General features: G+C 37.4%; 1 protein-coding gene across 1 annotated transcript; it reads right to left on the minus strand.

Annotated features, from left to right (window-relative positions):
* Positions 1–463: 463 nt before the first annotated feature.
* CAND1 (cullin associated and neddylation dissociated 1) lies at positions 464–27548 on the minus strand. The gene is made up of 15 exons (XM_054631598.2): positions 27210–27548; positions 22713–22856; positions 15843–15997; positions 13984–14107; positions 13310–13566; positions 13119–13224; positions 12472–12617; positions 11130–11422; positions 10380–10521; positions 8259–9752; positions 7385–7480; positions 5402–5571; positions 5141–5305; positions 4807–4914; positions 464–3733 (listed from the first exon to the last, which is right to left on the minus strand). The coding sequence occupies exons 1-15, from the start codon at positions 27275–27277 to the stop codon at positions 3509–3511; spliced, it is 3693 nt and encodes a 1230-aa protein (XP_054487573.1). The 5' UTR covers positions 27278–27548; the 3' UTR covers positions 464–3508.

A 27548-nucleotide genomic window follows, 5' to 3' on the forward strand; every position in this document is an offset into this window, starting at 1 on the left:
TCCAGAATTAATTTTAAGAACAGCAATAACAAAATAGACATTTTATCTGAAGTTTAGAGGAACACGGAAATAAAACCCAGAGGCTGCAGGTTTAACTGTTTGGCAGAAACAAATATTATTTCAGTCACAATGATAAGGACTCACAAAACAAAAACAACCCACACACACACATCCAAGGCCACATGTTACTTTGCTTTTTAAAGTGGAGGTAATGGAGGAGAAGTACCAGTAAGTATGAGAACAGTTGCTAAATCCCTACTACTGAGTCCACCAGTGCAGGGTGAACTTGTTCCAAGCCTCATTATTGAGAATATCTGTTAAGGCAAATACAATAGGAGCAGATATGGAGTTTTAATTCCTAACTTCGAGTTGATGAAATTTAAATATAATCCTTCATTCGAAGGAAGCAATGCTGTTTAGATGGCTATGTGCTGCTTTGTACACCTCATAAAAATACAAGTGGAGTAGTACAGCTCTCTTTATTTTGTCAACTGCTGTATTAGATGCCATACTTGGAAGGAAAATTATATAAAAAATAAATTTACATGATTGAAGTGCAGCGTTCTTGAAGTATTCGTAGGTTTCAATTTCTAATTTTAGAAAAAAACTCTTGTAAGGATGGCGAGTTTTCACTGAAAAACAGAGAATGAAGTATTTTTGAGATACAAAAATATTTTAACCCAAGAATCTACAATGCGAGGACTGGCCAACCATTTTTATATTATGCACAAGCTTGTTAATTGGTCTCAATTGTCTGCGTGCAAAGTGATGAAAAATACTAGAGAAAGTTCTGCTTTTACCAAACATCCTAAGAGCAGCCTTTGAGAATGCTGGTTTTGTTTTAGTGAGAGAAATTTCCTATTTCAGTTTCAAATACTTAGCATTTGAAAAACAGCTGCAGGTATTCCTGACATCTTCTTTAAGAGAATTACATGAACGTAATTGATCTAAAAGCATAAACACACCAGATTTATACAAGTACTTGGATATACAGCGGTAAAACCAAAGAAAACTTTCAATCTAGTGATCCAGTGAAATTGAGTGGAATTTCAACACCTAACGTAGTAAGATTTTGTAACATGGATAAATTATCTCAGCAATTATGGTGCAGTTACAATCTTTATGAGATAGTCTTCCCACATCACCAAAATAAATAACTGCTATGTGGAGACAACCACACTCAGAATTTCTGCAATTTACAGGGAAGACTTAGTTCTTCTGTTCCCACCTGCTTTGTCAGTGGTCAAAGTGAAGATTACTCTTCTGAAAGAAAGCATTCACAAGGTAATAGAGCTCAACATTCCCTTCTGTCCTAAAGCTTGCTCCTCTGTAAAGTACTGTAAAACAAAGTGAAGATGATCTGCCTCCACCACATCAGCTGTTTGTTATGGTAGTGCAGAAGCACACACAGATCTCTCAACTACAAATATTTTGTTCACTTACCATTGTCACCTACTCCCTTTTCCTGTTTTAGCCTCATGGTTCATGTTTATCATACCATTCTCACATCTAACTTTAGATCTATAAAACATTTTAATATACTTTGAAAGCTTAACACAAAAAGTTCAAAGATTAGTCTGACAACTAATTAGTACAACAGATTCTTAATTAGGAGGCCTGTATACTGCTGCAATTGAAGTAGATGATTTATACAGTAAGATAACATATACCTAATTCACAGTGATTTTTCTACTGTATGGTTTCTCTCTAGTCATCCCACTCCTTTTCATGACATTTAGATATGTTGGTATGTTTAATCTCATTTATTTCTACTTCTAGAAGACAATTGTTACATTAGTATGAAGACTTTGGAGACAGAGAAAGCTACATTTTCAAAAATTTCTACAGCATTAGAATTGTTACTATTGAATGAGTTCATAGACTTCTTTGTTCAGGTCCTTCTATCAAAGTAAAATGTACCAGTATCTCCTTTGCTTTTCCCAAGCTGCAAGCATGTAAGGTGAAGATTCTGCCCCCAAGCCCCAATGCTCACAGGAAACTGTCTCTGAGGTCATAAAAATGAATGCTATTTCAGTCCCGTAGCAGCTTATGCCACGTACCCACATAACAGGTTTCCAAAATATCAAACTAGCTAAAAAAGACCAGTTAACTAAAAAAATTCAAATTCATATCTGACTTCGGGAAAAAAAGACAACTAAGCAGTTGCATTAAACAAGTAATGAGGCAGTGGTCCCTGATCATTTTGTTATTAAATTTCCAAATCCAGTTCATTGTGGGACTGCCAGCTCTCCAGTTATGGTCCATTTCTAAATTACCCCATTGTATCCACAGAGGAATGTTTTCTTCTGTTGCTCTCTATCTCTCTCCAGCCCTTTGGCCATTCACTGTTTCCTGTCTCACCAGAATACTGTATGGCACTTGCAGCACTGCAGCCTACTGGTGGTGCCACGTGCCAGAACAAAATGATGGTCTGGCAACACTTGTCTAGGTAACACCATATATTAGTGCCTTAACAAAAGCTGTCAGATGAAGAATAGGAGATAGAATCCACTGAAGAAACTTCCTTCATACTTTTATAACAAAAGCAAAGTTGAATGCCAAGTTCACTGAGCAGCTCTTGTTTTCTCTGCTCATTTTACCTCTATCATGTTTCCTTCCAATCTTACGGTTTGTCCACCTTAATTCCAGTGGATTCAGTCTTTGGGAATGAAAACCCATGAAAACTGCAGAAACTCTCATGTTTACTGTAAAGATATCTGCAGGGTCATATTACTGGCATTTTAAAAAGCCAGGTTAAGACAACAAACCTTCATTCATCCCTTCCTGTCTGAATGGCCTGTATGTCAAAATACCTGAAAACTGCACTGATACAGTAGAACTTATTTTAACTTGCATTACGAATAAACTGCACATGCTGTTTTACAGACAATATATATTTGTAAACTTGCTCATGCAAAATTAGTGTGCACAACAGGGATATTGGTTTTCTAATCCCCACACCTGTAAAAATGACATTTATGTCTGCTCTTTTTGAACTGTGCCCAAACTCTCTTTTTAATATAATAAATCTTACACATAATTCATCTGCCAGCCAAACCAATTTATGAAGCTAAAACAAAAAAGAATAAAAAGTTATACAAAAAACATGGTGCACCTGGACACTTGATTCCCACCTCCCCCATTTTGTTTACAAGTAGAAAGAATGACTAAAAGAAAAAAAAATCATGGTCACAAAATTTCGACATTTTAATCCTAAACATTACAGGGCAAATGGATGTTGGAATTTATTTCCATACACCATGAGTCAACTTTTTAATTCCCAAATGTGGCCAAATCCACTAAAACAAGAGTGGTTAAACTCTGGACTATGGAAATACATTTCTGGAATAAATGCTAGAAAAGCAATTATGGGAAAAGCCAACTGTCTCCATAAAGGTAAATAAAGTGGAACAATGTGTAGATTAGATACTTTTTCTGTTTCTTACTCATAACCTGTCAATTCAGTGCATCATATGGTTCAACATAATGGTCCCCATTAGACAAACATCTAACTAGTGTCCATTGATTCCAAGTTAGTGGATGATGAATCTTTTTGGATACTTTCAAAGATGGCTGCCAGCTCAGGGTTAGAGCTTATCTGTGACTGAAATTCACTCATTAATGGACTCTTCTCTGCTTCTGGAATGGTTAGAAGTGCTGCTACAGCTCTCATAGCAGATCGTTTTAGTTCATCTTGCTTTTCAAACTCCTGTTTCACTGAGTTTGCCTTTACCTATGGAAAAAATGAAAATATGTTTGAAACTTTACTCAACCCTCCCTCTATACAATCTTTAAAAATGTACCTTAAAAAAAACATATTTCCTCTCAAAATGATCTATGCTCTTAAAAAAACAACCAAACAAAAAAATACCCCCAAAAATCTTTTTAGCAGAATTTTTACCAGCAGTTTACAAATAGACTGAAGCTAAACCTACAAATAGAAACAGAACACAGCAAGGTAAGCAGGAAAAAAGTTGTAAGTTGCCAAGTCAACCACCAAATCAAAGCAACTATAGCAGCCAGCCCTTAAGCCAGTTAAGGTCAGTAAATGACTTTAAACTGCTATTATCACAGTACTCCCAGCTTCCAGGGGACAGAACTTTTTAAAGAAGTTGACTTTCGTTAGAATAACTGCTTAACCTTCTGTTGTTATTCTCTAAGATATTTCAGTGCTACAAACATAAATTAGAATTAAAGGCAGTCAATTTTCATGATGTGAAATATAGCAGACTAGAGTAATGGAAAAGCAAGGTAAATCAGGCAATAAATGACTGTCAGAGCACGCAGGTGAATCAAGACCAAGCAGGAATGGAAGGAGACTAACTACAAAGATCCAATAATCCTGTAATATAAATGAAGAAGAGGTGGGGTAACTGACAAAAACCTCTAACAAAAGTCTAAACAAAAAGTCTAACAAAACAAACACTACTTTACACTGCCTTCATCGGCCAAATGCTTGTCTGAAACGTCATCATCATCAGAAGTGAGATAAACTCACTATTCCGGTTTCAGATTTACAAGCTGCCCAAGTCTTAGCTGATTTTTTACGGAACAAAATAAAATGCATCAAAGAAACAAGAGGATTTTTAAAAAGAAGCTTACAAATCTCTCTCCATCTGTAATTTAAATACATTTAACACTTGTAAAAAAGATCCATTCATTTCTAATCTAATTATCCTCTCTACTGCAGCTTATCAACTGTAACTCAGGAAACGCTGCAGCAGTACAAAGGTATTCTTTAAACGTGAGTTCATTTATATTTCTATAAGAAAACACAAACCAATGAATTTAAAAGAGTTGAAATACCTTAGTTGTACACGTAGCACGCAAAGGTTCAACGAGCCTGTCCAACCTCTGCAGCACTGCGCTCGGACAAAGGGTAGACAGTCTCACCAGCATTAAAAAGGTCAGCATCTGGGGTGAGGAAAAACCCAATTCAACAAGAGTTATGCCTGGCACATATATGGAGATGTATCTCCCACCATGCTGTGTAACCTTTTGAACAGTCACACTTTAATTAAAATGGCAAATGTAGTGAAGCACTTAAACATATGAAGTAATATTTTTACCATTTCCGTCTATCCACTATTTGAAATATTTGACAAAGTCACTGCTTTCACAGAGAAAAATGACAGCTAACCTTAATATCATAGTGATCCTTCAGGCCGTCTTCAACATGGTTTAAGAATTCAAATATATCTAGTCTATCCAAACAGCTATCCAATAGAGTATACATGCACTCAAAAGCTGCTTTCCTTATGTCCAACCCATCATCAACTGTGTGCTTAAATGGTCCCATTTCCACCTGTCAGTGAATAAAAAAAAGTTAAGTAAAAAATTATTTTCTTTAAAAAAAATCACCTATTTACATATTTAGCATTGTTTTTCTCAGTTAACTTACCTCTCTGATTAATTCCTTTCTGACTTTTGTTTCATTGTAAAGATGAGGAAGTACAGTATCTAAGAGGTCCCTTATCAAAGATGGTTTATTGTGGGCAGCTGAATTAAAAGTCACTAGGGCTACTCTCCTGACATTGAGATCTGGGTCCTCCAGAGTTTTCAGAAAATCACCTGCAATCACATACAGAAAGAAAGCAACCTATGAGGATCTTTTACATTTGCAACTTTTGAAATATTTTTGCTTCGTTTTAAACTTAGAAAAAGACATACTTAGTGCAGGAGTTATTTTAATGTGACAGACACCTGCTATTTCAGCATGATGACACAAATAAAGGATTAATTATCATCATACGAAAGCTATTCATATACTTGTTATATAGTACTTAATATAATGAAGCAGTAGTAGAAGAAACACTATCAAAATAAACTGCCATCACAATGGCATATAAACTATCTTTTCATGCAAATTAATGAAAATTACATTTAACCTTTCATTTTCCCAATTTATCAAAATTCTCTCAAAATATGCACTAGAAACCAACTTCAATTTCTGCAGTTCAGGAGTTCCAGAACACCTCTCAAGGAAACTACTGATATAACTGATTTTTTAACCCTCAAATTGGCATATACTGAGAATGCCTAAATTACTATAAAATTGGCATACTCAGTATATATTAATGTAGCACCACCTCTCCCACACCCCCTCTACCTTTGGGCATTTTTAAATTAGTTTCTTCTATACTTCTCTATCACAGCAGTATTAAAAATAAATGGCTCCAAGAAGATATCCTCAAACAAAGTGACTCTTACACCCACCAAAAAGCTGGGTAACAAAACTCAAAATGACTGAGATTTTTAAAGTACTAGATTCTGATAGCTTTTTGATTGAATAATCAATAAATATTTCCAGAAACCAAAGGGGCAAGGCAAAGGGAAAAACCTACAAACATAATTCTTGAATATATTACTTAAAAAACAAAAAAGCTTAGTGATGAAAATAACACACAGTAAACTGACTTCATTTCCCTATAAATAAAAAAACTTGCTCTTTACAAAACTTTATGCTATAAATCTTTCCCCTCCTATTAGGTTAAGAAGCATAGATCATTTTTTTACAGATCTTTAGACCTGTAATTAAACAAGCATAGAACATTCATAACATCTTAAAAAAATCTGCAATACTTTGTTATACAAATGCAAAAATAAAAAAAGCCATAGCATTGCAAAAGTCTTTGTCATACTGATGTTACACTGAATGCTCTGATTACCTTACTCCTGTATAAAAATACACACAATTCCAAATGCTTTTGACTACAAGCACTACAGAATCATAAACAACCTATATTTACAATTCAAAACCTGGTAATACTCAGAATAATTCACACAAGCATACATGTCTTAAGTGACTGAATGTCAAATATTTTCAAGACCACACTTCTTGGTAAATATAGTACATCTTATTAAATCAAACTGATATAATTCGGCAAAAACACGGAAAGCTTTTTGGATCTCATCCTACTAGAAGCATTAGCTTCTTGTATCGCCCATCACAAAGTCAATACACAGAATTTTTAACGACATAATTTTTTACCGCTCAGAATTCAAATAAATTAGTGTTAATAGAAATAATTGGCTACTATGGAAGTATCTTGTAACTCTTCCAACAGTTATCATTAGCAGCTAATTCTAGTATCTTCAAAATACTTACTTCTGGTAACACAAAAAAAAATTTAAATGTAATTCTCTTGCCTGAAAACATAAGAATTTTTAATGACATAATTTTTACTGCTCAGAATTCAAATAAATTAGTGTTAATAGAAATAATTGGCTACTATGGAAATATCTTGTAACTCTTCCAACAGTTATCATTAGCAGCTAATTCTAGTATCTTCAAAATACTTACTTCTGGTAACACAGAAAAAAATTTAAATGTAATTCTCTTGCCTGAAAACATAGAAGCTGTCAGTGTAAGTGGAGTACTTACCTATGCAGTTCTTCAAGAGTGGGTCTATGGGTTGAGGATGATCAGAAATAGTGAACTTAACAGCAGTAACCACTGAACTTCGAGCATATGAGGACCCTAATATGAAACAAAAGTGTGAACATGCAAGATTAAAACAGAACAACAGAATCTAAATCATGCTCAATGCCACTCATTCCTCTTAGACTTCTAATACTCTTAAGAACAGCAAACAAAAAATGCTATTTATTGCTAGCAATGCAACATGTAATTCAAATAAACCTACAGAGAGAATATTTTAAACAGGGGAAAAATACCATAACATTGTAAGAAGCATGTAATGTTATCTCCTATAGAAAATGTGAGCAATAAGCCTATTAAAACAGATTATTTATGATCACACATCGGCCTACAAAAAAATTCTCCCCCTTACAGCAGAGGCACATGAAGAAAACACGTGAATACTGTTCTTGATATGAGACTGATTCATTAATTATGCACAAAAATCTTTCCTAATTCTTAAAAACTTCAGAATCCTTATCTAAAAATTAGGAATATAATAACTGACCCCAAAAGGTCAAAATGTTGCAACTGTTTGTTAATTTGTCCCTTAGTCACCCATGCTCCTTTTCCTTCAAGTTTATAGCACTGTCTTAAACATAAAACATAACATTGTTAACAGATATATAATGTCTGAAAGCAGAACACAAGTAATTCTTGTTGTGTATGACTAACAACTTCTAGTAAACGCAAAAAACCTTAACCTTCCATTGTTGGGGGAAGGGAGCAAAACTTCAAGACACAACATTTAAGCAAGTAATTTGAAAAACTAGACCCATTTTTAACAGGAATCATAAAGCCATCTGCTCCAACACATACATGCATTACTACTCCTCACCTGATGCCAAGTATCCCTTGAGTCGTGGAAGCAAAGTCTCTGGGTCTATCAACGTAAGCTTGCCCAAGCATTCGGCAACAACATTCCTCGTACCCTCTTCTGCACATTCACAGTGTTTCAGGAGTAAGGCCCAGATGTTCTCAACATATGGTTTGAGACCAATCACTGACGCAGAGCTAATTATTTCTTTCAAGGAATGCAGAAGAAGGTACTGCCTCTTAGGCTGACTGGTTATTTCTTGTAGGACAAATGGCAGATACTCAGGAAGATTGCCAACACTAATACTGCCTAAGGCGTATGATGCCGCTGACTTCACTTCTTCACTAGGAGAAGAGAACGCTTCCAGTATTACAGACTTCAGCTCGATTTGTCCACTTAAGTCAATGTGATGCCCAACTTCCCCAAGAGAAAGCAAAGCCAAAAGACGAATGGAATCTGTGGACCTCGAGTTCTTAACGTCTTGAATGAACTGACCTACGACAGCCGGTCCTTCCTTAGGGCAGGCTCGAGTGAGGGCAGCGACACATTTGGCAATGGAATAGTAAGACTGCTTGTGAGTAAGTGCTGTGCTCTGGGAGTACACTGGACCCGTTAACATGCGCAGTAAATCCATATAGCCTAAATTGTTTGTACCAGTCACAACCAAAGCCTGGAAAAATTCTAGCATGGCACTAAGTGCTCCACCCTGAAGTAGGGGTGATCTTACCAGCCCAATAAGTTCATTGAGAATGGAGCCACTAATCTTTGACAGGGAGGAAGGATATACTTTAGCCAGCGTTGTCAGAAAACTGATGGCCATCTGTGATACGTGCATGTCACTTTCACTAATCAGAGGTGGAAGCTCATCCAGGACTGCATCAATCATGGCAGCTGTCAAGCTGTCACTGTAATTCTTAATTAAAATATCTAGCGCAGAAAGAGTGCCCAGCTTCAAAGCTCGCTGGTTCTTTCTCAGAAAAGAAGCAAGAATAGGAACTCCTTCTCCAAGGATTGGTCTCAAATCTATCTTCAAAGGAGAACCAGCAATCAATGTCATTGCCTTCACCGTAGTTAATCGAGTGATCTCATTCTTCAGTCTCTCTAGAAAGATCTGAAGTGTACTAGGCAGGTCTGTACCTAGACTGTCACCAAGGCTACAAATTATTTGACCCATGCAAGATATTGCCCTTTCTTTCACTTCCTGATCAATGTCAGCAGCCTTTAATCTTTTGATTGTACAAGTAAACAAATCTTTGATGTAAGGAGTAGCATCAAAGGAAGTAGGCTGGTCTAAAGGACGAATAACCTTTACAAGTTGTTGGGTAACCAGAAGTGCCTCTGATGTTATCTTGTAAAATGGGTCACCAACACAAGCTACAACTGGAGGTACCAATGCTTGAACATGAGGATGAAAGACTTGGGGAGAATGATTGCAGAGGATCACATACAAACAGGACAAAGCATCTATCTTCAGATTAGAAGAACTTGATTTGTCATTCAGTGAAAAGATTATTCCTGGAAGAAACCAAAAAATGTATTTTTAGGGCAGGTATTTATAGTGTCTGCCAGAACACTTTAAAATTTCCAAAGGAAGGCAGCTATACTGAATTTACACCTTCAGGCTCCCCATCTTTCTGAATGCTTCCAACCCCCTTTAATCACTTTATTCAACCAATTAGCTTTTAAGCTACCTCCCTCAAATGACATGGGTCATTCAATGGTTTATGACATATTTTCTTAATTATAAAGGAACTCTGAACCTTTAACATTTCCAACCTTACTTTTCACCATTACTTCAAAGTTCAACATTTCAAGTTTTAAAAGCTAAACTATGGAAAATATTTTTCTCTGTTCGGATGGAAAAGAAGGCAGTTTGATTTTGTAATTAAGAATCAAATTAACTTCTTTTTTTTATAAATAAGAAAAAACCTTTAATCTTCTCTTCAAGATTAATGGAAATATATGACTAAAATATTTATATGGATACACATAATAGCTGATTATTTTGCCATTTTCTTTCAACAGAAACCACACTTCAAAGCTTTTGCAAAAAGCACAGTCGGGACTTCAATATTTTGATGTTTCAAAACTTCCCATACCATTTATTACTAAGTATTTAAGTTAATGCTGTGTTTCTCATACCTGGTACAAGTACAGGAACATGCTGTGTTAGGGCTCCAGGTAACACATTTACTAGCTCAGTCAGCATGTTAAAGCAGCACTGACGAGTCTTAACGCTTTTCTCCTTCATCTGTTTGTGCAAGGCTTTAACTATGTTGGGAACCTGAAATCATCACACATCTGTTAACTGATACAATAGCTGGCATTTCTTTCATTATTGATCACTGGGGGCATATAAAGAAATATGTCCATCCTAACCCCCTGATTTCTCTACAGAACTAGTGCAGTTGTAGAAACACTGGGAAATGAAGATTCAAAATAATTGCTTTTTAAAAAAAACGTGATTTAGCTTTGAAAGGTGATCTGCATTAATAAAACTGTAGAGAGCAACAATTGAAAAGTCACCTAAATAATTCACTTAGATGAAGTTTTCCAGCATCATGTTTCTATTCTGCAAATAAAATATGTTGCAGCAGATTAAGTTTTATCTTGATCTTATGTCTGGATACAGAACACAGGAAGTAACTTTTGCTTTGGCAATGTGCTAAATGACATAGGACATGCAACTTTTACAGGTGAGTAAACAAATTAAATTAAATAAGCACAAGTCAATTTCAGTTTCTAAGACTGCTGCATTTTTTGGGGCCACTTTACCCAGCTTGCTCTCTATGTTACTACTGCAGGACAAAGCACACTGAACGAACTATCCTTATGAACAGGGTGCAATTTTACCATGTCTTCTAAAAGATAACAAAAATCTTTACAAATAACCTGACTCTGAAGCATTGTCAAAGGTGTCTCTCCTTGTTCCATTGCATCAGGATCACAAAGCCAACTTTGCACAGGTCGAGTTTGTTTTAAAAGAGAAAGATATGCATGAAAAACATCTGCTTTAACATTCTCTTCACGTTCTTTGAATCTGGCTATTAAAGCAGGAGATACAGTTTTGTAGAATTCTGGAAGCATTTCGTGTCGTGTGCTAACCACAGCATCCAAACATTTAGCAGCTGCACGTCTCACTTTCCAGCTCATGTCATCATCATCACTATATTCATCATCACTCCCTTGAAAAAATAAATTATGCATATGTTCAAGTCTAGACAAGCAAAGCATCAAGTTTTATTTTAAACAATTAAAAATAACACACTTTTTAAACAATTAAAAAGTTGGGTTCTTTGCATAAGACACACAAAGAAATAGTTTCAGAAGTACATTAAAAACTATACATACAAAAAGCCTTCTAAACAGCCTAACTTGTAATTCTCAGCCCAATTTTTTCACATTACCCTTCCACACCTATTAATTTAAACTGCAAATAGGAAAAGAAGGTCCCCATCATATTTCCCCATCATAAATAAGCCAGAGTACTGATTTAAAGCATATTCCTTATTCATGACAACAAAGCAACAGTGAATACTAGCTGATGAAGATTCAACAAATTATTCTGTCTGCTTCTTTCTAGAGGCAAATCAAACTATACAGTGTCCCCAAAAATACCAAAAAGCATAAAATAAGCAATATAGATTTTTCAGGTCTTAAAGCCACAGCTATGCAGCTCACTCCTTCCTTAAGTAATGAGAATTTTATGCCCTCAGTTCAGATTACTTGTGTTTCCAAGTTTTCACAAAGCTTGTATCTGGCAAATGCTTGCCACCATATTAACAATACCTTATGCCTTTCAGTCTGAAACACTTCTAACCTACTGAAAAATACTGAGTCATTTTCAATCAATTCTGATTTTATGCATTAGGTACCAATACATTATAGTGGAAAGTAGTGAGAAGCCTTTCCCATGCTGTATATGTATTTTCAATTCATTAACTGATGTTTTCACTTTATTTATATCATGCCACATCCTTCTGGCTTTTTCCACCTTTCAGGTATCTTAAAATATTTGTCTTGTATTTTATGTTCCTTCTCAGAATTACTGATCCCCAGCATCAACATCCTATACTTTTATTCCAGGAAGTGAGTTCATTAGCCATGTTAAAAAGAGGTACAAAATTTGAATTAAAATGCTGGTACTCAGGAGTACTACTATCTATACCAATTCTCCCAGATGGGTGCAGGATCAAAAGCTCATCCACTCCCCCAAACCAAAAAGAGAACATACCTTGATCATCATCATCACCACCATCAGCATCCATAGCATTTTCATCTTCATCTTCATCATCATAATTGTAATTAGGATCATAAGTAAGATACTTAAGACAAATGTTTATAATAGTAGATACATGAGGATAAACTTCTTTAGGACACCTGTGTAATATAAAAATACAATCACTGTCAAATTACTTTGACGTGCTAAAATATTCTTAAAAGATTTCCTGTTGCATGCTGTACTTTGGAGAGAGTAGCCAAGCCACCATCAAGGCATCCTTCCGAACTACAGAAATTCAAAGGGAAGGTCAGAAAGGGCAATGCCACTTTGTAACAGGATCTGCTAGACAGGAAGGTTGCAAAGGACGCAGATATGCCTTTGGATACCCATTTTTTATCCCCACTACTGGACACAAATATTATCAGAATACTTCCCACCTCTTGTTTGCACAAGTAGCAATGGCACAGTAGAAAGCTTCTAGAGTACAGACAAAACACACTGCTTAAGAGCTAAGTTACAATATAGCTAAAGGAACTGTTCCAGCTCAAAGCTTGCAAGAGTAATTTGTATGAAGGAGGCTGTCTCTTGACAGCTTACAACCAAATGACACACTACTAGATCTGAAGAAAGCCTGAAATAGGTACCCATGAATGACTTACCTCCTAACAAAAGATTCAAAGGCTTGAATGCAGTACTCTCGTAGTTCATCATCATCTACATTACAAAACTTTACAACCAAAGGAATTATTTTCTCAAGATATTCACCTGGTAAGATAAAAAAAAAATTAGCTAAGTAATTATTCTCATGGAAAAACTTCAAAGTAAAAGATAATTTATATATTTTTCTTACCTATTCTATGACCTGCTTGCCTACTGATAGCAGCAATACACTGTATATAGGTCCTAGTTGTTGACATGGAATCATTTTTAGACAGTTCTGTCAACAGATGTTCAATGAGGTCAACAAAAACCATATTGCCACAACTCATAACCAGGTGACCAAGAGCAATGATGGTTCTTTTCCTCACAGCAAGTCTTGGGCTGGTCAGCTGGGGGAGCAGACAGGTCAGAATTGAAGGATGGAAGTTAACAAGCAGTCCTCCTTGCCTTAAAACAGACAAAACACAAACTCAAAACCAATTGAATCTAGATAACTTTGTTCATATACTGTAAAACAATCCTTCAAAAATTCCCCAAACATCACAAAGATTCCAATCAAATGTTTAAAATTTCACGTTTTAGAACTTGTTAAAAGAAGAAATAGTTTAAAACATAACTTCAAAACAACAAACATTAAAATAAGCTTAAAACCACAGTTCTCAGAAAGTTAAATAGTAATTGATCAACCAATTATCTTCAATACATTCCCTTATTTTTCCTAAATTAAGTTTCATCTACACGTAACACTACCATATTATTTCATATGACTTTGAATAATTTAATTTTAACATTTGGAAAACTGAAGCTCAAGCTTTAAGCAGTATTTATAAGCATTCACCAGCATATTAAAAGAGAGATGTTTACCTGCTCAGCATATCAGCCATGATATCCAGTGCCTCCAGTTGAACAGACACATCTTCCTGCTTGGCTATAGCACTAGTGAGACGCCCTGTGATCTTTTTGCAAACATTAGCTGCTAATGCAGAACCTGAAAGTACAACAAAACCTCAGCATTTCCATAATATTTTAAAAATACCCCTTTTAACACTAGAGATGATGTTTGTGACTATGGAAAGCAACCCAATCTACATAAAGAAGCTTTTTCCAACCAACAAAACAAGCTTAAACAGCCACTCTGCTAATGTCATGTATGCTCTGCATTAGAGCTGAAGAACTATCTATGTACAAACATACTAAGCAGGAGGGGTTCCTGCCCCAGAAGGTACACACAACAAACAGAGCATTGCTTTTGGAAGGGCAAGCGATGGAAAGTGAAAGCCACAATAAGTCTAGAGCAATAAATGAAAGGAGTATAAGTAAAAATGAAGGTATATACTATATGGTAAGGAAAAGCACAAAAGTAGCAAAATAAAATTATTTTGCACAAGAAGCTACTTAAAAATTAAGTACCTGACTGAAATACTACTGAAACATTTGAGAAAGGCAGGAAAATTTATATACAAGGTATTCTAAAATATAAGTAAAAATGTCTTTATAACAACTTCATAGTTCTCCCTTCCTCTAATTGTCTAACATTGTTTCAAGTAATTATGAGAAGGAACTCCTATCATGGTAACGACTGCCCAGTGGTTAGTACTCTTCTTCACCTGCATGAAATTCTTCAAGTCACATTTTGCAAATTTTAATGTGAAATTAATACCATTCCAACCTATGGTAAATCTAGTTTATATATATTATAGCTCATTCTTAACTACAACTAAAATTAAAATATAACAAGTGGACAGTCTAATGTGTTACCATGGAGGCTAAGAAAAAGAGAACAATGTGTTTCAGTTGAGAGCAAGAAATGGCATGTTGTTTATTTTTATATTAGGAATGTTAATTATATTGAAAGACTTGCCTACATTTTTGTTTGAGCTTTACCTCCACCCAAAAATCTTCTTTTGTGTAGGCAAACACAAGAGTAAAAGCTTAAAACAACTGACTTAAAATTAGTTATTTATGTAAAGCTTATGCATCTCACTGCTGCTTGATAGAAGCAAGATTTACATGTCAATTTTCAAAAAGGATATTAAAATCAGAGCTTTTTTTTTAATTCACGAGACCTCAGTCTCTAAAAATGTAGTTTCCAAAGCCTTTTTAATCACTCTGTAGTCTCATTCATATCCTACACTATGATATCTGAAAAGCACTTGAGTAAAAAAGTAATGCTATTAACTGATGAGCTGATCAACATTAGTGTCTCTTCCAGAGGAAAGACTGCCTTCATTTAAACCTGCAGGTAAGACTTTCACTAATTGAACAGGCAACTGTCAGAAGCACAAGGTACTTCCCAAAACAATTCCTAAAAAGTGAGACAAGACATCAGATGGTTAAGGAAAAATACAGGAGTTGTAATCAAATTTAAAGCATATTATCGACCAAAGACCAAGATGAGATTTAGCTATTACTACAGCCTAGATGTGCTCCAACAGGCAATTATTAAAATAGAAGCTTTTACAACTTGTTATACTGAAGTTCATATTCTCTGAACTTGTTTGCCACAGTAATGTAATCCTTCAGTAAAAAATATGTTCTTAAACTATTAAAATTTGGCAATATAGTCAGAAGGAGAAACTGAAAGGGTATTTGTGCCATGTTTTTACCCTAACTGAAATTATTTCCAATGCTGAAACCTCTTCCCTAAAACCTCCAGCTTTTTAAATTTTTTTGAATTAGTAAATGATACAACTACATAAAGTCTTGAGTACAAAATGCCTTACCACTGGAAGCAGGGGGAAGTTCTCCAATCACAGTTTTAAGACCAATGCTTGAAATGTCACGTAACTGTTCTTTATCTGAAAGCATGTTTGTACACAGGGTATCTACAATGGTCTCCACTTGATACTCCTTCACTTTACTCACCAGAGGTCCCAGGCTGTATAAACAAGAGAAGAGTATTAACTTGGCAACAATATTATTTCAGTATTTTGCATTCAAGTCATAAACTTCAGCTTGGTTTCGGTAGCCACACAAAGCAGAATTTTAAAAACTGAAAACCCTCATCTGGTTGGACTGATAACTTGCCTCCATAAATCTAGTAACAAAACACTTGTTTAGTTCATGTTTCTTATTTGGAGCTGGAAATTCATTTTGTACGGCTGTTCTGCTTCAGTCTCAAAACCACAGTCCCTCTTATTTCTCAGTTCACAACAAGATTTACAACAAAAATTAACCTAGCCAGAGCCATCAGTTTACATGCTTGACCATCAGTGTCTGCATAATTCACAAACAAGTAAACAATATTCTTAATTACTGCATCTTTATTCTATACAACATTTGGATTCAGTCACGGCTCTATGCAGTAAAACAAACCCAAACACATCTTCCATCCCCAAACCTGTTGTATGTACCCCATTGCTGTTACTCTTTTTTCCATGTCCAAGAATTCACAGGGGCAAGACCTAATTATTATAAGAAAATGCCCATCAGAAGCAAAAGGCAGAAAGCAAGAGCAAACAGGACATGGACAAGCAAGCCCTTGCACTCAAGCACTACCGCACGATAGTAACCAGAGTAAGGTTCAGAGTTTTGCCATCAGGGGTTTGTCACCATGTTAGGCAAACCTGGAGCTCCTCTTTCAATGGCCATGCTCACAAGGCCCTACTTCCCATGAACTCAGAACAGTGCTTGCACTCGAGGCACAACACTTGGATTAACACCCAGCAATACACAACTCCCAAGGCAATCACACCCAGCACTTCCCATGCTTTCCTTCGCAAACCATAACCTGCTTGGTTTCTTTCTCTCCTTACCCAATCATGTGGGTACTCATGTGGTAAAACCTGCTGAAAATACATGTGGGGGGCGGGGGCAGGGGAAGGGTGGGCAGAGAGGCAGCAAAGGCAAGACGCACTTGCCAAAACCAGACAATGAAGTATCACTTGCAACTTACTCCATTTTGTTAATGCACAGAACTTGGAACTAATTTGAGATTAGTCAAACTAGTGCACAGACATCTGCAACTGATGCTTTATGATCAAACCAATGCCACAAATTCAGAAAGATTGCAATTTATTCAATTTGCAGAGTATTTAATGAAGATTTACATATAACCTTAAAATAAATACACAAGAACAACTTTGGGGTTACATTTTTAGAAAGTACAGCATACAGATAATCTCAAGAGAACTCTTAGTTGAGATACTGACTGGTATCTGATCAAAGGCATAAAGAGAAGCCCTTTAAGTGCACAGAAATGAAGATGTAATGGATGGTTTCTCACTTGCTATAGCAGCTCCTGCAGAAATTAACAGTTCTGACAGAGACCCCTTCCTCATGCCCTAAGCTGGCACTACCCTTTAATTTAGGGAAGGGGCACTGCACTGGATTCTTTAGATTCGATTAAACTATCTCTACAGCCCTGAGAGTAACAAGGGCTTTAGAGGACCATATCCACAATCTAATCTGCTCATTTTACTGCTTCAATTATGTTAAATTATTAATGATTAAAATAATTTCTGAACACTAATACAGGTAAAGACTTCTTGCCTCTAACTTAAAAACTCCTGCTAAATCTGTACACAAACATCTGCTAACACAAATTATTATCAATAATTATCTGAGACACAAATACACGTCTGCAGTTGAAACATTTTCTCCAGTTGCTGAAAAAGCTCACAGCTTTCTTCACAACTTGATTTGACTCTTCAGTCAAGCTTTTCCTTCACCGTGATTCACTGACACATCTATATATAGTTTCTCTTCATACACACCACTGTCAGTCAGTGGCTACTCACAGCACTGTTGCATGCATCTACTCTTGGTGCATAGTAAATTGTTTTGCAAGCAACACAAGTATAAATCAACTTGAACAGAAACCTGTAGAATTCTAAGGTACAATGACTCCATAGTAGTCCAGAGAAATTAAACTCCCTGTGCGTTTCAGTCAACAGACTACAGTACACAAGGTTAAAAACCTCTTGTTTTAAACCTGAACTGTTGAACGACTACTGAATTCTTTTGATTAAATATGCTTATTTTTCAAAATGCAGCCTATGAGTAATTAAAATAATCACAGTAAAGGCCAGTCAATAAGATTCATCTCAGCTAAGAATCGGAAACACTTTTTTGCTAATGTTTTAAAGATGACCAAACCACTGGAATGATATTAACACACACTATAAATTACAGCTTCTGGGAAGTATTAAGCCATATATTACCTGAATCAGCACCTTCAGTCTTATTTATTCAACCTATTAGTTCAGCAAATCAGACATAACAATTGTGAAGTAAATTTTACAAAATATTATCTCAAGCTTTTCTGGCCTTCAAAAGCAGTAAATATCACTTATAGACCTTATTATTAGTTCCAGATTACAAATCAATCTTATCAGAAATTGAAAATAAACTATAACCTTCTTGTATCAAATCAGTTCTGACTCCAAAGCTTTTGCACTTAAGCATGTATTTTACACACCTGAAGGTCATTTTGGATAGTTTTAAGTGCTCTTTGATCTTTTCCCTTTCACTAGCCAATATTTTGTGTCTAGGTTCTCTCAAAGTAAAAAGCTCATTCAGCTGCCTATGGAAATAATCAGCAACACACTGTCTCCTTTAAGTTACACACATTTGGAAATAAAGGTGTTCATAGCATAGCTCCTTATTAGGAAGCTGAACACCAACACATCATCAATTATAATCTCCAACTGGCATATTTTAACAGCTATGGAATAAGCACATTTATTTACAAGGAAGAAATTAAAATTCACAAATTTAAAAAAACCCACATTATTCAAATCACTAGTATAGCATGATGTGCATAGAAAGTGCTTTAAAGCTGCTGAACTGGATCAGCCACACAGCAGCCAATACATGCATCATCCTGTTCACACTAATGACTCAGACTCACAGCGTCAGGGAGAGCTCCCTACATTGAACTACTGCCCAGAGAAGTCACTCTGATAAATGCAGAGAAACTGCAGTACCACAGGGAGGAATCGCTGAAATGCTTACTTTAATTCCACCTTCTTTTCTCACTCTAGATAGATTTGGGTATGTTTGGCTTCTTACTGGTTTCAGGAAAGATTTCACAGTGTGAATCAATAAAAATTTCTATTTGTAGGTTTAAATGGCAGAATATCAAAGTGTTCAAGATGAGAAACAGCTCATCCTTAAGCTGCAACACTGAACACATGAAACAATTAATGTGCAATTTGGGCCAACAGAGCATTACAAATTATCAGATTATCAGCAATGAGGAACAAGCGATACCAACACAATACCTACGCTTAGACAAACCACACTGCTTGACTACACCTCAGGGACATAATCTTAATCAAGCCACAGGCAGTGTAACTACTGCTGCCATAAGGTGCACAGGATACCATGCTGGACTATACTAACAGCTATAAACTAAGGATGTGCTGTAAGAATAGCCTTTTCCACATTGGCTGATGGTAAAACAGCCTATGGCTATCAGGTAAATCATAAATCATTCCTTCAAAAATTGGAGACAACAAAAATACATTTAATATTTTACATGCAGTTAAGAAAAACAAGGTAAACAACCTGTTGTTACTGACATAGGCTTCATTTACTGCCTGCAGTAAGAAGCTTAACAAATAAAACTCGGTTCCCTTCTGTAGGGTCAAAGACTACAGCAGGCCAACTTTTACTTCAAGACTACTAATGCAGCTCATTAATTTTCATTTTTATTCAGAAATTAACTGGACAACTGTTTTGCAAAGTAGCTACTCAAATACCAATGAACCCAAAAACTGACTTCTCCTTTGCTTTTACATGGTTTATCCTGCCCCAAACAAGCATAATGTAATTGAAAGGAGCAAGAACAAAATCATCAGTGTGCTTTGTAGAGATAATAAGAAAAAAGTTCATTGGCATTTTAACCAATGGAGCTCCTCTCTTACTCAAGGGTGAAAGCGAGCAGTGGATAAGGCAAAACCAGGAACACTGCTCACTTGTTGCTACGCTCACCTAAAAATAAATACTGCTTTATGGTTGCTCTGAGTTGTTTCAAATCTGCCGTGTTCAGTGACCTCGAGAATCAAATCTTCAAGGAGTGACTCTTATACAAGAGTTTTATTCAGAGCATTTCAATTGATCTACCTGTAAAGAAAGTTCCCCTAACAAGCTCCAACACCTTTCTCCCTTCCTCAAGGAAAAATCTATCTCAAGTGCAGATTGAAAAGAATATTGGGCTGTCTTAAATCCTCTTTCTATGAGAGGGAATTGATACTTTAATGGGTCATAAAGGGTCTGATAAAAGTTACTGCTAACAGTCCTTAAAGTTCATCACAGCATTTAAATTAAGAGAGATCTGAAGACAGTTTATGCTTTCCTCAGCTGGAAGTGCCAAGAAATCCTTAACAGAAATACACAAGAGCACAAAATATTTAAAATTTAAAAAGCCAAGAAAAATATGCTGGCTGAAATTAACTTCCCAATGAATCAGTCTTACATGGAGTGTTGTGGCAGATGGAAGATTTCAGATCAGCTTGAACTGTCCTAAAAAACCTACTGCTTGGTAGTGTTCAGCCTCTCCCATCTTCACCCCTGCCAATTTTTCTACCAATAGGTAAACTGCAGGAGGAAAGCAATAAGCCAGAAGAAAACTAAGTCCCTAAACCATTCTGTCACAAAACCAGGTAAGGAGCAGTCTGAGAATAAGAACAAGGAGTACAAGAACAGCAAACAGGAAGCAGCAGTAGTATTAGGCTTAAAACTATCATGAACTGTATTTTGAGTACAAGCTGCTTTAAGAAGAGAATACTCTAAAAAAGAGTGGTGTTTTTTGTTGTTTTTTTTTTTTAATTCAAAGCATAGCTGCAAGTGATTGGGACACAAATAAAAACCAAAAAACCACAACTTGATATGATCCAGAAGGTACACATGTCCACCTTCTACACCGATGGTCATAATTCACCTGAAAACTTTTCTATTATGTTTCTTGTCCCATTAAAGTAAATGTAACACTGTTCCTTAACATTATCTGGAATTCTCAAAAACACTCCAAAATTGAAGAGATTCAGTCACATTAGTTAAATCCAAGAGTTTTACCAATATATCAAAGTAAATTTAAAAATTGAAGAACTGATAATAAGAACAGGATGTGCACACACACGGGAAGTCATCTATTTTTTCATTCTCTTCCCTTTGCAATCTTTCTTTAACATTTTAGTAAGCACTACTTGTACTTTAGACCCTACATTCTAACACTGCCATTAAAGATGGTGATGTATGTCTCTATGTGCATTAATCTAAACTTCAGGACAACTTTAGGATGTACATTAGAAATGTATGCTAAAATGTAACTTTTCCATAAAATGCTATTGCACACAAGGACAATTCTAAGCCTGAGCCAAGTTTCACAACAATATGCTCTTCTGATTGAGTACCAGCAATCAGTTTCAAAATCATGAAAACATAAGGAACAGATATTCCAGAAGTTTCAATTAAAAAGAAACCGGGTATTTTTTGTTGTTATGAAAAGGATAGGGGTAAGACATTTTAAAAACACTGCATCCCTGGTGACAGTAAGGAAAAAGTAGTGACAGTTATAGTGCTAATATACCTAACATCACTAATATCTGGCTTGAAACTTGACATTCCAACACCCATTTGTCTGTGCAAGGTTTTGGTTACCATCACTTACAACACTTCAGAAGCTGAAGCAAACACTGCTTCTAAGTACATAAGCAGAGGTACACGCAGGCTTTTCTGCTTTGCTAGTCTGATAGGGCTAAACTACAAAGAATAATGAGCTAAAACAAACTTGGCTAGTCACAATGTGAAACTTCTCAAGTTCCAAGTTCAATCCAATCCATACCTCATGGAATCTAAGTAGTGTATATGGAGTATTAAAAAAAACCCCTAAGTTTAAAAACAAGAAACGTTCTCAGGAACACTATATGCCTCCTAAGAGAGGTCCGCTTTAAAGCACACAAAAATCAGAGTGGCCAAGAACAAAAAGTCGTAAGAAATGTAGCACCTCTTCAAAGGGTGCTCTGGAAAAGTCACACCATCTGTAAAGCTCAATAAAGTGAGGAAGAGAGGGCAGGGAAGCAACAGAAGTCTCTGAAAGGCAAGTAAATGCACCCTGATCCCATAAAACACTTACAGTTCCTGTAAAGCTTGTAAAACTATCAGCACAGTATTCTGAATGTTAATGAAGAGGTAAGTTCCACTTTGATAACTGAGGCCACATCTTTACCATTTCATGTTTTCATGTCTGCTTGAAAACAACTCTAATACTACAATTCTTCCCCTGCACATCATCTAAGGTCTCAGCATCAAGTATCAATGTGGCAACTACCACTGAATTATAAGCTTTTTCTATCTATTTAGCAATCAAGAATTGGCACCAAAGAGCAAGTGCATCACTCAAACACTTCCAGCAAGGACTGCATGTGCTATTTGGTGCCTGAAACCCCAAATATTAATCCCCAACGTCAACAATACATAGTTTTTCACGTTACAACCATTAAGACAGGCAGTCTACAAGATTAAAGGTTCCTTTGGGGACATAAATTTCAAAATTATTTTGTGAAGCAGTGGTCCTTTGAGTTTTCAAAAGTGCTTTATATTGTTCAGTCATTATACAATTCTTTACATCATAAAAAAAGAATACCTACCATTTGACAGCTAAGTTTTGTACCTCACCATTTTTATCTTCCAATAATTTCAAAATCATCTTCACCACCTTCCTTTCACTGTCATCATCCAGCTTGATAGAATCTTTCTGAAGCTCTGTCATCAAGTCATTAGTAGCCATAAACCTGACAAAAGATGTGAGATAATTATTGCTAAAGGGATATGGGTTATTCACAGTGCTTAGGATTCAAAATTCTCAGTTTCCATAATTTGTTACCAAACAAATGACATTTAACATTGAGTTATCGTTGTCTGTTTTGTGATGCAAGTAGCATGTATAAAACAGAAAGGAAGAAAAACTGTATTTGAAAATGATAACTGAGCTAGGTCATCACCTTTCTCTTACGAGAACAGCTACATATTTTACTTCCAGCATTTACATTATATTGGACATGATCTTCACAAAGAAAAACTGACACTTTCACTGATTTTAAGTAGTCCTTTCATAAGCTATGCTGATGTTGTAAAAAACAAGCTTTTTTATAACTCTGTTTAAAAAAAACTGATCTCTGCTCTGAGTTTATTTTAAAACAAGTTTTAACCAAGAAGAAAAATATAGTTTCTCAAACATTCTCCCATAAAATTCACAAAAGCCAAACTTTAATTAATGAAGGGAGAAATAAAAGTTAAGCTTATGTTCCATGTGGTTTTCATTTTCTTGCCTTGTACAGACTAGCTTGTTTACAGCCAGAAAACAGAGCTGATCACATTTATCCAGCCCTCAATACAGGGTGCCACAGTGAAGAACAAAATTAATTCTTGAGAGATCAAGCAAATAAAATCATCTTCATATGAATTAATTTACTATTTAATAACAGTCAATATCTACCAATAGAAGAACATACTGAAAAATTACTTTGCAAAAATATTGCCTTTATGCCTTCTGTTTCTTTTCAATCTGAAGTCTGTTTCACAATCCATTTTTCTTTTGTAAGTGCCCTCTCTTCTGAGAAGCAGCAGTACAGATGTATTACTCAATTACAAATCCCACGGGCCTCGGTACTGACACCAACCCCCACTCAAAACTCCAAACAAGGGTTTGTAGTTAAACAGCTAAGGGTGACATTTGGACTCCAGGCACATCAGCCTCAAGTAGACATCACTTCAGCTCAGGTCAAGCTTGGAAGGTTATCTCTGCAGCTTGACATGCCAGATACTACTTTTTACTGAAAACAAAAGCCAAGACTCTGTATAATCTTAATATGCATCACCAATGCCAGATGCCTAACCTCACATAAAGGACCTCAACTTGTCCTGTCTTTTAATAACTCCAGTCTAATGGTCTCAAGGTGTTTCTAAGGTAAGACCTCACCCCTTTTTCACTCACTCCAACAGTCCCACTAAAGCAAGCCTGCAGTCTGACAGGAACCAGATGTGCACAAAAACAGGCTGGGGAGGCAAAGCGTGAGCTTTTAAGCACAGTAATGAAAAAGGCTACTTGGTAAGTAAAGATAACAGGTAGGACCTAATTTAAGCATATACATAAAGTCACACAGTACTAGAACACTCAAAAACTGTCTCCAAGTTACTGCTGCATTTACCTCCTTTTCTTAAAAACTTTGTCCAATAGCTCCTATTTCCTAGCCTTAGAAGGTCATGTCCACTCATCACCTTCTTGTCAGTTCCTGAAGTAAGCACAGCATGCACATCCTGCTGAGGTACACCAGCAGCCTCTGCATGCAACCACAACAGGGTTCTCTTGGTAGACTTCTCCACTGAAACATGCAAACCAACCCAAACGCCACAATGGGGCAGAGAGACCAGGCAGCTTTAGTGTAAAGCTGCTGGTATTTAGAAACGTAGTTTTAAGTAATTTCAATGTGACTTTTAGTCACAATTTGCCCTGCCTGCACATCAAACTTCACCTGGTGCAAAGCAGGCAGCATGTCAGCAGCTCCTCACAGCCTGTACTCAGAGCACTCATTCTCCTGCTGCAGGGAGGACATTCCTTCTCCCATGGCCAGACTGGAAACTGCCACCTTACCTGACTGCCCATTTTAGAACTTAAGCCCAAGCTTCTGTGCGGACAACACAATCACAAGTATGTACATCTTCCAAGAAGTACATATTCCAGCTCTGCATGGGACAGGTCAGTTTATCAAGAAAATCGAGGAGTACTTTTTACAGTAGACTGCTTACTTGAATGGTTGTTTTACACTCTGCTCCCTGGTATCAACAGGATAACTACACTGTCCCTATTCAAACAGACATGATCAAAGAACAAATGCACTTACAATTACTGAAACTAAATACTATTTTATGCATTATGCAAATACACAATACACAAAGTTTCATAAAATGTTACTCCATAACAGCCAGTTGGTAAAGGTCTATCATCACTCTTTTTTTTATGGTTTGTAACGTTAGATTTTAATCTATGTTAAGACATTTTTTGTTTAACATTTGAGAATTTCAAAATTGTTCAAAGCTACTAGAACAGAATTTCTGAAGTGTGCTCTACTAAAGGAACTACACAAGAAGTTTTAATTACACACAGCTGGGAGGAAAAAAAGTGTTTGCTACAATTGCACTGGACAGGTATAACCTAGCCCTTCTATACAGAAAGTTTTTAACTCATAAAAATCAGTATCACAAATCCACTGGAACTTACTGTAAATCCTCCTCCCCATAAGTACAAAATGGAAATTTCACTTAATCACAGAAACAAATTAGTATGAAAACAGTAAAAAAAATCTTGTAACATTTAGAGGAAAAAATGTTTCAGTCTAGTTTCAGAACAATTTAAAGAAATCAGGCAATTTTAGTTTGCCTCTTTTTAGACTAATCACTATTTTATTTACAAAATTTCTAGTCTGAACTCTCCAGGTAATATAAAGCTATTAAAATTTGAAAGAAATTGACACAAAAATCCCATATCAAATTTGTGTTCAGTGCTAAAACACTCTCAAAACCTAATGAGATTATTCAAAAGATCTATATATCATGACCTCTGTTTTCCTTTAGATTTTAATACATTGAGACTTGTTTGGATGACTTTAATAATAAACTAAGAACTGTGATGCTGCAGCAAAGCAACAAAAAACAAGTGTATTTTATGTCTTTTTCTCTGTCTGTATTGATATACTCTCATAGACAAGTAAAACCTTCAAACTTGAATTTCTGGTTGCACTCAATATCAAAACAATGTAATTATTTTTAACCTAATGCTTTGCCAGAGGTACTGTGTAAATGTATTATCTCTGCTGCTTTTTAATTGTATTATTTTATTTTCTGAAATTTTACATTTCATCTGCTAATAATTTATTACAAAGCAAGCGAATGTTCCAATGAAAAGTAGTGCTCCTGTGACAGATCCTGAACTCAAAACTAAATCCAGTCCCCGTAAGACTTAACTGGATTTCTCTATGGATGCACAGGGGTGGTAGCAAACTACATGAGGAGCACAAAACCCCAGTGTCTAAAAGACACAGCATCCAGAAGGATGTGAGCTGAGGACCACAGAATCGTCTGGGTTGGAAAGGAGCTCTGCAGATCATCCAGTCCAACCCCTGTGCAAAGACAGGGTCATCTAGAGCAGGTGACACAGGAACATGTCCAGGTAGGGTTTGAAAGTCTCCAGAGAGGGAGACCCCATGACCTCCCTGGGCAGCCTGTTCCAGTGCTCTGCCACCCTCAGTGTAACAAAGCTGTTCCTCATGTTGAGATGGAACTTATTGTAGTTTAGTTTATGTCCATTCCTCTGAGTCCTGTCACTGGGCACTGCTGAAAAGCGTCTGGCACCATCCTGGCACCTCCCTTTGAAAGAACTATATGCAGGTCTATATTGAAAGAACTATATAAGGTCCCCTCTCTTCTCTAGACTAAACTCACCCAGCTCCCTCAGTCTCTCCTCAAAAGGGGGATGCTCCAGTCCCTTTACCATAAGGCCCTCCACTGCACCGTCTTGAATCTGCCCTAATGGTTACCCCTTCCTTCTTCTATTTGTAGAATCGCAGGATCCATATTTTTTGAAGTTGGGAAGAGATGAGAGAGGTCACCTCATCCGACCTCTGCTGCTCAAGGCAGGGTCAGCGACAGCTGTTTGCTCAGGGCTTCTTCTCTTCGGCTTCTGAGCATCTGCGAGCTCAGGAATTCAGACCTCCACCCTCGCCTGTCCCCACGCGAGTCAGCAAACCTGGCGGCCGCTCGGCTTCTCCCGGCTGCTGGAGATCTCTGCCCACGATGCGTGGAGGCCGCGGCGGTGCCCGCACAGCCGCGCCCCGTCCTTCACGGGCAGCGAGAAGGGGGGATCCCCTCACGGGAACTTTCTTCCCGGGCTAGCACCATCAGATTCGCGCCCAGCCCCGCAGCCGCGGCGCGGACAGCCCGGGCCCGCGGCACCGGCCCCGCCGCCGGGCACCTGCCCCCGCCCGGGCCGCCGCGGCACCAGGCCCGGGGCCGGCGCGCAGGCGGCCGCAGGGGCAGCGCGGGAGCGGGGCCGGCGGAGGGCGCGGAGGGACGGCGGCGGCTGATCTCACCTGAAGTCCTTGTCGCTGGATGTCATTTTCTCCAGCAGGTTGGAGATGTGGTACGAGGCGCTCGCCATGTTGACGGACCCGGCCGGGGCGCGGGGGGAAGGGAGAGGAGGAGAGCAGAAGGCGGCGGCGGCGTCTTCCCGGCCTCGCCGGCTCCACTTCGCCCGCGGCTGCAGGGGCCGGGCCGGGCCGGGCCGGGCCGGGGGCGGCGGGGCGGGGGCGGCAGCTGCAGCGGACGCGGCGGGAGGGGCGGGGAGGCGCGCGCGGCCGCTCGCGCTCGGCGCCGGGTCGAAGGCCGGCGCTGTTGATTGGGTCCGCGGGCGGGCGGGAGGCGCGTGCAGC

The sequence above is a fragment of the Agelaius phoeniceus genome, chromosome 5 (assembly GCF_051311805.1).
Source record: "Agelaius phoeniceus isolate bAgePho1 chromosome 5, bAgePho1.hap1, whole genome shotgun sequence".
Taxonomy (NCBI): Eukaryota; Metazoa; Chordata; class Aves; order Passeriformes; family Icteridae; genus Agelaius; species Agelaius phoeniceus.